Source organism: Lampris incognitus, chromosome 3 (genome assembly GCF_029633865.1).
Source record: "Lampris incognitus isolate fLamInc1 chromosome 3, fLamInc1.hap2, whole genome shotgun sequence".
Classification (NCBI taxonomy): Eukaryota; Metazoa; Chordata; class Actinopteri; order Lampriformes; family Lampridae; genus Lampris; species Lampris incognitus.
In genome coordinates, this window is record NC_079213.1 from 78,824,455 (window position 1) to 78,836,797 (window position 12,343).

Consider the following 12,343-nt stretch of genomic DNA (forward strand, 5'->3'; position numbering starts at 1 on the left):
CAACATGCAGTAACGTTAGCTTCCACACTGTCAGCTAATTAATGCTAAGCTAAAGTTGATGACAGTGAACGGCTGTTGTAAAAGTGAACGTTTGCTGAACGCCTAGAGCACATAGCTCAGGGTAAAAACAAGTAAACGCACTACTCGACGATATATTTTGGTATTTTTACAGCTTAAGCGATACATGGATTCTTTAAAAAAATCATCTAATTTGGGGCGTGAAATTTAACCGTTAGTATACAGTAAGTTGTTAATGTTAAGGTTACTAGAGACAGCGCAACTTTGGAAACAGCCAGGTAGAGGTAATGTGGAATAAGTCAACTATTTAAACGTTACATATAAGAGAGCCTATTACTCTATAGGCCTAACGTTACGATGCTGAACCATAATAAAACCCACCATTTTTGCATGCTTCCTGTGTATGTGGGAGTGTCCATGACTGGAATGCTACATCAGAGTAACCAGTTTTGATATGCTGTGTTCGCAGAAAAAGACCATATGCACTGCTGTAAATGCAGTCGGATGTTCATCCTGGTTCCATCTAACCGAAGTGACTAAAGTTTATGGTGAATAATGCACCTCCTTAATCTTAAAAAGCAGATTTGGCTTGGGGCATTGCATTACTTCCACTCTGTTAATAGTTAGCCTAAAACTAGAAACTGATTCACTGAATCTCTTGACAATTAGAGGGCACAATTGGCATTAATCGGTCATAGAGATATAGAATATAGTTGTCCCAGGTTTAGAGTTGCTGTACGTAGACCATTGCCCTGATGATCACCTGGTGTTATGCCTTCAAACTTAAAATCCTAAACCCAAGTAATGCAGTTGAATTATTACAATGCCCCGGATTAATGGCAGCCTTGATAAAGATGAGAGAGCAAAGAAGCCTGTGGAAGATTAAAAGCTCAAGTAATGAGCATTATTTACCCATATTTCATATATATATATATAGTGTGTGTGTGCGTGCGTGCGTGCGTGCGCGCGTGCATATATGTATGTATTTATAAACTCTGTTTATCTGCCTTGCTATCTGTCTAGCTATCTAGCTATCTAATTCATTGGCCATTGCCAAAGAAATAAACGGGGATTCCCAGTTTTGCAGGGACATTTTTCCCCAAACCAGATAAAATGAACAATTTCATTGTAATCTCTATTCCCACTTGTGAACAATTATACGCACGTAGATAAGCATGGCATAGCAGACTTCAAAATCATTAATTCAGAATCACGATGTGCTCTACTATTTTTATGCTGACGACACTCAGTTATACATGCCACTAAAACCCACAGATCCTAGCGCGTCATTTTTTCGGTCTTGAAAATTTCCATCAGCCCTTTTGTTACTAACATTGGTGGTCTGTCGGGTAGTCTTAAGCAGACTGCTAGGAATCTTGGGGTAATATTTTATGCTAACCTCAGTTTTGATAAATCAGACATGTTGTGCAGTCATGCTTTCTGCAGCTCAAGCTACTCTCCAAAATTAGGTAATTTTTATCAATTGCCCATCTGCAAAAAGTTGTACATGCTTTTATCTATTCTCGGCTTGACTATTGTAATGCACTTGATTCTGGTATCAGCAAGGGCTCCCTCCACCGTCTGCGGTTGGTACAAAACGCTGCTGCTTGGCTCATTACTGGGACAAAGAGGCATGACTATATCACTCTTGTACTTGCCTCCCTACACTGGCTCCCTGTTAAATTTTGTATCGATTTTAAAAATTTATTGCTCACTTTTAAGGCTTTTTAAATGGTCTTACTCCTACATACATATGTGATTTATTGACCTGGTATAAGCCCCCTCGACCATTAAAATCTGCAGATGGAGCCCTGCCAGTTATTCCCAGGTCTCGGTTTGTTACAAAGGGTGATCAGGCTTTTGCCGTTAGAGCCCCCACACTATGGACCTCTCTTCCTGTTGAACTAAGATAAATCAAGTCTCAAGCGTCTTTTAAATCTCGTCTCAAAACTTTTCTTTTTATGAACGCTTTTACAAATGTTTAATATTTGTTTTTATTTTTTATACTGTTTTTATTTTTACTCTTATTTGGTCTTACTCTTATTTTTGCATTGTGAATCGGCCATACTAAAAATTGTCCCTGGGTGTGAATGTGTTGGCCCTGTCATGGACTGGCGGCCTGTCCAGGGTGCCTGTATCCAATGACTGCTGGGATAGGCTCCAGCTTCCTGTGACCATAAGTCGGATAAGCGGTTTGGATAATAGATTGATGGATGGATGGTTTTATTTTTTGTAAAGCACTTTGTAACATTGTTTTAGAAAAATGCTCAGTAAATAAAGTTATTATTATTATTCAAAATGCTTCAAACATTTACTGTACCTAAAGTTAAAATTTGAATTCATAACATATTGACCAAGGAATCTTCAATTCATTTTTATGCATATTAGCAGTGTTTCATTAGCAAAATTTTCACATCTGTTTTATTTACTTGTTCTTTTTTTCAGGACCGTACTTCAGGGAGCGTATAAGTATTCTAGGTATACCCTGTACCTCTTATCCTCGTAATAGTAATATTGCCGTTGGCCATCATTCAGCATGGGAAAAACGTCACTAAAAGGCAAGCTGACTTCATTTGACTGTGCTCATTGAGACTGTTATCTATGACTTTTAGGGTTTGTTTGGAAAATGTTTGGAAAAACAAAAACAGATTTTTCAAGTCACAGTGAAAGTCAACTGCATGGCTCCAAACAAAGTTTCAAAAAGCATGAATGTCTGTTGTGTAAATCTTCCAACTGTTATCCCATTTCAACTGTCTTTTTATGAAAGATAAACATAATGAGGAATTTCATTTGTTGTGCTTAAAGATATGCTGTACTTAAGGGAAATAACCCTCTACAGATATATTTCAATACATTAAAGAAGTCTGGGTACTTCTACATCTATCTATCTATCTGTCTGTCTGTTTGTCTGTCTGCCTGCCTGCCTGCCTGCCTGCCTGCCTGCCTGTCTGTGTCTGTCTATATCTATCTATCTATCTATCTATCTATCTATCTATCTATCTATCTATCTATCTATCTATCTATCTATCTATCTATCTATCTATCTATCTATCTATCTATCTATCTATCTATCTATCTATCTATCTATCTATCTATCTATTGATCGGTCGGTCAGTCTCTGGTCTGGTCTGGTCTGGTCTGTCCTGGTCTGGTCTGTCTATCTTGTCTATCTGTCCTATCTAATCTAGACTATTTAGTTTTCATTTATGTAATCATGTGTCTCCTATTTTCAGATCCTAAGGATGGGAAAAAAGACAAACCAGGGAGGAGTATTCCACCTTCGGGAACAAATACGGCAACAGTTAAAGGTATTAAAAAAAGAATTTTATATATATACATATATATCTTTATTTGTATATGTGTATATCTATATGTGTATCTATCTATCTATCTATCTATCTATCTATCTATCTATCTATCTATCTATCTATCTATCTATCTATCTATCTATATAAGGGTCACTTTATATATGTGTATATATATAACAACAGTTAAAGGTATTTAAAAAATGTATATATATATATATAAGGATCAGTGTATATATATATATATAACTTTCGATCACTGCATATCTTGCTGTGGGCTGGGAGGGCAAACCAAGTCTTTTGGGGGCAGAGCCTTTAAATAATACTCAGCAGGCCCAGGTCCTGTTTTATTGAAAACAGAAATCTGAGGAATGCGTGGGCTCAAGTTGTTTACTTTGTTTCAATCACTGCCACACAATAGCCCTGACAGATATTTGCTAGTCATGTTATGCTTTAGTAAATCCATAATATTACACACTGCCTCTTCAAATATGGTACATTAAAATGAATTGCGCCTTTAGTCATGGTGATTTTCTTGTTTTATGATTGTTGTATTATCGATTTATCTATATTTTATGTTGAATTGGTGAAACCAGTGCAGTACTGTACAATGTTTTCTTTATTAGGACTGCCTGTATTGGATGTACAGTTAGACTGCTGTTGTACAGTATGTCATGACAATGTTACGATTCATGGTCCAAATATAATTTCATTGAAATGTTACGTTCATTTTCGTGACATGAGATACAGCAGACAGGTACCGGGAGGCCAGAAGGGCTGCTGCTTCGGCAGTCGCGGAAGCAAAAACTCGGGTGTGGGAGGAGTTCGGCGAGGCTATGGAGGAGGACTTTCGGTTGACCTCAAGGAAGTTCTGACAAACCATCCGGCGACTCAGGAAGGGGAAGCAGGGCTTGACTCAGGCTGTGTTCAGCTGGGGAGGAGAACTGTTGACCTGGACTGGGGATGTTGTCGAATGGTGGAAAGAACACTTTGAGGAGCTCCTGAACCCGGCTAACACATCCTCAGTGGAGGAGGTAGAGTCTGAAGACTCAGGGGAAGCCCCACCAATATCCCTGGCAGAGGTCTCTGAGGTAGTTAAAAAACTTCTCGGTGGCAAGGCGCCGGGTGTGGAGGAGAGTCACCCTGAGATGCTGAAGGCTCTGGCATTGCTGGGCTGTCTTGGTTGACATGCCTCTTCAGTGTCGCGTGGAGGTTGGGGACAGAACCTGTGGAGTGGCAGACTGGGGTGGTGGTTCCCATATTTAAAAAGGGGGACCGGAGGGAGGGTGTGCTCCAATTATTAGGGCATCACATTGCTCAGCCTCCCTGGGAAAGTCTACTCTAGGGTGCTGGAAAGGAGGCTTCGACCGATTGTTGAACCTCAGATCCAGGACAAACGATGCGGATTCCGTCCTGGCTGTGGAACAGTGGACCAACTCTTTGCCCTTGTGGAAGTGCTGAGGGGGGCATGGGAGTTTGACCAGTCAGTCTACATGTGTTTTGTTGACTTGGAGAAGACTTACAACCGTGTACCCTGGGGCACTCTGTGAGGGGTACTGCGGGAGTATGGTGTACCGGGGCAGTTGCTACAAGCCATCCGGTCCTTGTATAACCAAAGTGAGAGCTATGTTCGCATTCTCGGCACAAAGTCAAACACATTTTTGGTGGGTGTTGGACTCCGCAAAGGTTGTCCCTTGTCTCCGATTCTGTTTGTGATATTCATGGGCAGGATCTCAAGGTGCAGCCAAGGTGAGGAGTGTGTCTGTTTTGGGAACCTCAGAATTTGATCTCTGCTCTTCGCAGATGATGTGGTTTTGTTGTTTTCATCAGAACGTGACCGACCTCCAGCGCACTGGGGCGGTTTCCAGCTGAGTGTGAAATGGCTGGGATGAGAGTCAGCACCTCCAAGTTTGAGGCCATGGTTCTCTACCGGAAAATGGTGGATTGCTCCCTCCGGGTTGGGGATGAGTTGTTGCCTCAAGTGAAGGAGTTCAAGTATATCAGGGTCTTGTTCACGAGTGAGGGTAGGATGGAGCGGGTGATTGACAGGCGGATTGGTGCAGCATCAGCAGTAATGCGGACATTGTATAGGACCATTGTGGTGAAGTGGGAGCTGAGCCGGACGGCAAAGCTCTCAACTTACCAGTCAATCTTCGTTCCAACCCTCACCTATGGTCATGAGCTTTGGATCGTGACCTAAAGGGTGTGATTGCAGATACAAGCGACTGAAATGAGTTTTCTCCATAGGGTGTCCAGGGCTCAGCCTTAGAGATAGGGTGAGGAGCTTGGACATCCGGAGGGAGCTCGGAGTAGAGCTGCTGCTCCTTCGCGTCGAAAGGAGCCAGCTGAGGTGGTTGAGGCATCTGATTAGGATGCCTCCTGGGCACCTTCCTTTGGAAGTTTACCGGGCACGGCCAACTGGGAGGAGACCCCGGGGTAGACCCAGAACTTGCTGGAGGGGCTACATGTCCAATCTTGCCTGGGAACGCCTTGGGATCCCCCAGGAGGAGCTGGAGGGCATTGCTGGGCAGAGGGATGTCTGGAGCGCCCTATTTAGCTTGCTGCCACCGCGACCCTACCCCAGAGAAGCGACTGAAGATGAATGAATGAATGAATGAATGATATACTGTATTGTGTTCTGTTGACTGGATTTATTTTACAGTGTTAAACTATTGAATATTTTATCGTATGTTAATACAGTTACCAAAACACTTCATTCTTTAATACATTCCTCATAGATGCTTTCAGTTGGGAGGAATATCTAAAAGAAACATCATCTACACCGGCTCCTCCTAGCTTTTTTCGTCAGGTATGTAAATATCTCCTTGCAAATGTCAACTGTTTACCAGAAACCCTTTATGATGTAGGACTTTAACTAAAAAAATCCTCTTGTTTAAAAACTTATTTTGTGTTGATTGTGTCTGAAGTGAAGGGGGGGGGGCAGTTTTGTCATCATTTTTGATGAATGATAACCTAATCAGGCTAAAATATGTTCTGTCAGTTTCCCTGTAAAAATGGTTTGTTCTTTTGTGCTCTTGTAGAAGTACAGAGGTCACAAACAATTGTTGTTCATTGGTAGTTTATAAAATGAACTTATTCCCTCTTTGTACAGATCAATAAATTATACCAACAAAATCACATTTGTGTGACCATGAAGAGCACATGGTTCCTCTAAATATAAAACTCGCAGGCTATCAGCTATCTCTTTCATCTTTTTATTTCATTAGCTGAGCATTTTATGCAGGTTTTTTTCACAAATGTTTTATTCACATGATTGGGATTCATCTAATTTTTAACAATTTTGTAGCCAATAATGTTTTGTTGTATTTATAAATGCAGTTCACACTGCTCACAGTAGCAAGGGCTATTAAGCTCTTACAGTGCTGTCTTTTTGCTTGCAGTCAAGGGTCCCACCCTCCAATGACTTCAAAGTGGGAATGAAGCTTGAAGCTCATGATCCACGTAATTCCACCTCAGTTTGTATTGCCACAGTGATGGGCTTAACAGGTGTGCGTTTGCGTCTCCGTCTGGATGGGAGTGACAACACCAATGACTTCTGGAGACTGGTAGATTCCTCTGATATCCAACCTATTGGCACCTGTGAGAAGAATGGAGATATGCTGCAGCCACCACTAGGTATGGAGTTTAAATTCAGGGCTGGGGGGGGCGAAGAACACAGTGCATTGTCATTGACTTCACACATGATTATGATGCCAACAAAGTCTAAAAGCATAAGGGTAAAATTGAGTGAACTATATTTATTTTAGCTTATGATTATGCTTGATAACATAACAAACCAAGTTGCTGTGTCTTAAAATAAAGGTTATTTCTGTGGGCTTCTGGTAACTTAATGGAAAAGAAATAGCTTCTTCTAAAACTCAAAAATGACCTTGTCCCCTTCAAATATGGTAATTTTCTATTTCAAATCAGGGATGAGTAACTGATGCTAATAAAAGAAAAGACAAAAACTAAAGAAGCTACAAGGGGCTAGGAGATGTTTATCCATACCAAGTGCTGGCGTGTAAAATTCCATGCCTCTGCAAATTTGTAGTAATAAGTAGGGCTGTGACAATGACCGCAATACCACGGTCATGTGATACCTACTGCAGGTTTGATCTCATTACTGCCATCACTGGAATTTTTTTTTTTTTGCTGGTGAAAGTTACAGGAGTGCATATAGTATGTGATGTGAATGCTAGATATACAGTGCATCCGGAAAGTATTCACACCCCTTCACTTTCCCCACATTTTGTTATGTTACAGCCTTATTCCAAAATGGATTAAATTCCTTTTTTTTCTCATCAATCTACATACAATACCCCATAATGACAAAGCGAAAAAGGTTTTGTAGAAACTTTTGCAAATTTATTAAAAATAAAAAGCTGAAATATTGCATGTACATAAGTATTCACACCCTTTAATTAGTACTTGGTTGAGGTACCCTTGGCAGCGATTACAGCCTCAAGTCTTCTTGGGTATGAAGCTACAAGCTTGGCACACCTATATTTGGGGTATTTCTGCCATTCTTCTCTGCAGATCCTCTCGAGCTCTGTAAGGTTAGATGGGGAGCGTCGCTGCACAGCTATGTTCAGGTCTTTCCAGAGATGTTCAATGGGGTTCAAGTCTGGGCTCTGAATGGGCCACTCAAGGACATTCACAGACTTGTCCCGAAGCCACTCCTTCGTTGTCTTGGCTGTGTGCTTAAAGTCGTTGTCGTGTTGAAAGGTAAACCTTTGCCCCAGTCTGAGGTCCTGAGCGCTCTGGAGCAGGTTTTCATCAAGGATCTCGCTGTACTTAGGTCCATTCCTCTTTCCCTCGATCCTGACTAGTCTTCCAGTTCCTGCCGCTGAAAAACATCCCCACAGCATGATGCTGCCACCACCATGCTTCACTGTAGGGATGGTAATAGCAAGGTGATGAGAGGTGCCTGGTTCCCTTCAGACGTGACGTTTGGCATTCAGGCCAAAGAGTTCAATCTTGGTTTCATCAGACAAGAGAATCTTGTTTCTCATGGTCTGAGAGTCCTTTAGGTGCTTTCTGGCAAACTCCAAGCGGGCTGTCATGTGCCTTTTACTGAGCAGAGGCTTCCGTCTGGCCACTCTACCATAAAGGCCTGATTGGTGGAGTGCTGCAGAGATGGTTGTCCTTCTGGAAGGTTCTCCCATCTCCACAGAGGAATGCTGGAGCTCTGTCAGAGTGACCATCGGGTTCTTGGTCACCTCCCTGACCAAGGCCCTTCTCCCCCGATTGCTCAGTTTGGCTGGGTGGCCAGCTCTAGGAAGAGTCATGGTGGATCCAAACTTCTTCCATTTACGAATGATGGAGACCACTGTGCTCTTCGGGACCTTCAAAGCTGTAGAAATTTTTTTGTACCCTTCCCTAGATCTGTGCCTCGATACAGTCCTGTCTCGGAGGTCCACAGACAATTCCTTTGACATCATGGCTTGGTTTCTGCTCTGACATGCACTGTCGACAGTGGGACCTTATATAGACAGGTGTGTGCCTTTCCAAATCATGTTCAATCAATTGAATTTACTACAGGTGGACTCCAATCAAGATGTAGAAACATCTCAAGGATGATCAGTGGAAACAGGATGAACCTGAGCTCAATTTTGAGTGTCATAGCAAAGGGTGTGAATACAGTACATGCGATATCTCAGTTTTTTATTTTTAATAAATTTGCAAAAATTTCTACAAAACCTTTTTCACTTTGTCATTATGGGGTATTGTGTGTAGATTGATGAGAAAAAAAGGAATTTAATCAATTTTGGAAAAAGGCTGTAACGTAACAAAATGTGGGGAAAGTGAAGGGGTGTGAATACTTTCCGGATGCACTGTAAGCAAGCAGTTGGGTTAAGATAAGCAATGTCTTTTAGATGTTCTTTAGAAACATTGAAAAACAGGATAAATTGAGTTTTTTGCCAGTTCATAAGAAGTGCTAGTAATGCCTACCAATGCTGTAGATACTTCTATTTGTCTCTTGTCTTTCTTTTATAACTTTTGTTTTTTTTCTTCGCAAGGATTCAGGATGAATGCATCCTCATGGCCTATGTTCCTATTGAGAACATTGAATGGAGCAGAGATGGCTCCACCAACTGCCTTTAAAAATGTAGGCAATCTCTCAAATATAAGTTTTATCATATAGAAAGTTCAAGTTCTTTTTTTGTGGCTACATGTCCATGATAATTTGTTTCATTGTACCTGTTTCATTTGTTTTAAGGAACCTCCAAGGCCCTCCCAGAACAACTTCAAGCCTGGCATGAAGCTAGAAGCCGTAGACAAGAAGAACCCATACCTCATCTGCCCAGCAACCATCGGGGATGTTAAGGGTGATGAGGTCTTTGTTATGTTTGATGGGTGGCGGGGAGCCTTTGATTATTGGTGCAAATATGACTCCCGAGATATCTTCCCAGTGGGCTGGTGCTCCATCACCAAGCACAGTCTGCAGCCACCAGGCAACAGTGGTAAGTATTATCCTCTAGGAGGCAACAGAGTTCTGCTTGTGTCTTTGTGATAAAGAGGACAGTTGTTATAACTAGAGTTTCCATTACATTCAGTTAGCTGTGGTGGTCCTTCACTGAGGGTAAGCTGGTCCACAGCCAGAAAAGAAATGTACAGGGAATTTCAATAATGTTGTGACATTATGACCTCCCCCAAAAGGGAAAAAAAAGTTCACAGGCAATTATTGATGTTGCAATCTCAAGACCCACTCTTAAACACCCACTGGATCTTATCAAAGAATAGGGCAAAGATGAACCTTGGTTTTGAAGTCAAAATAAAGCCCTTTCTCTACATCTATAAAAACATCTAGGAAGCACTGTACATAATGATGTGATTTAATAATTTCTCTACTCCTACAAATGCACTTTGACTGTTGCAGTTTGCATAGCTTGTGCTATCAGAATATACATTTCAGATTTAGCAAAGCATTCTTGACCGACATTATTTCAGAAGCTATACTTAATTGACATTAACTGGGGGTGCAAATTTTAAGGAATATCCTTGATTGATAGTTGTAAGTGTAACTAAACAATTATTGATTAATAGAATAGCTTAATATAGCTACTGACATAATAATAAACGTGTTCTCAATCAAAACTTTATTGCTGTAATTGAGAAATAGGCCTATTTTAATGGCATAACAAAAATAAACCTATGGAGACTGTTTGGACAGGATAAGACTTCGGAAATTTCACTCGTCTCTTCCAGACACAATCGGTGAACTAAATATGTTAATCTGCTCCGACACATTGTAAAGATGACTTAGGAATTTATAGCAACTTAACATGATTATGAATTAATTGAAGTTTGCACTCACCATCTTACAGCTGAAAATAATATTCTCTCTTTGAATGAAAACGCCTCAAACTTTAATGTTTGTTTGAGTGTCCATTTGTACGTTCCCCTTCAGGTGAGTGTAATATCTGTCTGAGTTTCCTAATAAGGATTCTTGAATCAATAAGTTAAAACATGAGATAGCTACTACTACTACTTTCAGCTGTCACCACAGTGGATCATCCGTTTCCATTTCTTCCTGTCTTCAGCATCTTCCTCTGTCACACCAGCCACCTGCATGTCTCCCCTCACCACATCCATAAACCTCCTCTTTGGCCTTCCTCTTTTACTCTTCCCTGGCAGCTCTATATTCAGCATCCTTCTCCTAATATACCCAGCATCTTTCCTCCACACATGTCCAAGCCATCTCAATCTTGCCTCTCTTGCTTTGTCTCCAAACAGTCCAACTTGAGCGGTCCCTCTAATATACTCAATCCTAATGCTGTCCTCCTTCGTCACTCCCAATGAAAATCTTAGCATCTTCAGCTCTGCCACCTCCAGCGCCGCCTCCTGTCTTTTCATCAGTGCCACTGTCTCCAAACATGAGATAGCATAGTTTATAAATATTGTGTACTTGGGAACCAATAGCTGTACATTTATTTGTTGAGTAATGGAAAAATAATTGAGTGAGTTGATCTTGCCCTGTGATGGTCCGGCGGCCTGTCCAGGGTGTCTCCCCGCCTGCCGCCCACTGACTGCTGGGATAGATTGCAGCACCCCCGCGACCCTGAGAACAGGATAAGCGGTTTGGATAATGGATGGATAGATGAATGGAGTTGATCTTTTTGGGATTTTATTAGGTCATATGACCGAATACTAATTAAAATTTTATTAAAGTGATCACCAAGACCGAATCTATGGGAATTTGCTTTTTTGTTTTTGTTTTTTGCATTTTCTGCACCTATTGTTACATTACATTATAGTAATTTAGCTGACGCTTTTATCCAAAGCGACTTACAATAAGTGCATTTAACGTAGGAAATCAGGAGAACTACTAGTCATCAGAGGTCATACGTGCATCTTCTCTCTAAACAAGCATCTAAGAGCAAAACCAGTGCTAAAGTAAAAGCGCAAGAAAGAATTTTTTTTTTTAAAATGAGTGAATACAGTAAGTGCTAAGAGCAAGTAACAGGGTAGTAGTTCTTGAAGAGGTGAGTTTTCAACCTGCGCCGAAAGATGAGCAGCGACTCCACTGTCCTGACATCAGTGGGGAGTTCATTCCACCACTGTGGGGCCAGGACAGAAAAGAGCCTTGACCGGGTCGACTGGCAGCAGGGGCCTCTGAGCGACAGGGCAACCAGGCGTCCCAAGGCAGCAGAGCGAAGTGGTCGGGTGGGGGTGTAGGGCTTGACCATGGCCTGGAGATAGGAAGGAGCGGTTACTTTCACTGCCCTGTAGGCTAGCACCAGAGTCTTAAACTGGATGTGAGCAGCTACAGGGAGCCAGTGTAGGGACAGCAGAAGGGGAGTTGTGTGGGAGAACTTAGGGCGGTTGAACACCAGACGAGCTGCAGCTTTCTGAACAAGCTCCAGAAGTCTGATGGCGGACACTGGGGCGCCAGCAAGGAGAGAGTAGCTATAGTCCAGCCGGGAGATGACTAGAGCCTGGATGAGCACCTGTGCCATCTCGTCAGTGAGGAATGGGCAAATCCTCCTGATGTTATAGAGGAGAAATCTGCAGAAGCA

General features: G+C 41.8%; 1 protein-coding gene across 3 annotated transcripts in view; it reads left to right on the top strand.

Annotated features, from left to right (window-relative positions):
* LOC130109310 (sex comb on midleg-like protein 2) overlaps positions 1-12,343 on the top strand; it is a 35,701-nt gene that overhangs the window by 820 nt on the left and 22,538 nt on the right. For all 3 annotated transcript variants that reach the window (XM_056276150.1, XM_056276149.1, XM_056276148.1), the window contains exons 2-7: positions 2,464-2,576; positions 3,252-3,326; positions 6,062-6,132; positions 6,725-6,959; positions 9,344-9,432; positions 9,544-9,787. In XM_056276150.1, coding sequence (XP_056132125.1) covers positions 2,555-2,576; positions 3,252-3,326; positions 6,062-6,132; positions 6,725-6,959; positions 9,344-9,432; positions 9,544-9,787 — 736 coding nt within the window. In that variant the 5' untranslated portion in view covers positions 2,464-2,554. The remainder of the gene's footprint in view (positions 1-2,463; positions 2,577-3,251; positions 3,327-6,061; positions 6,133-6,724; positions 6,960-9,343; positions 9,433-9,543; positions 9,788-12,343) is intronic.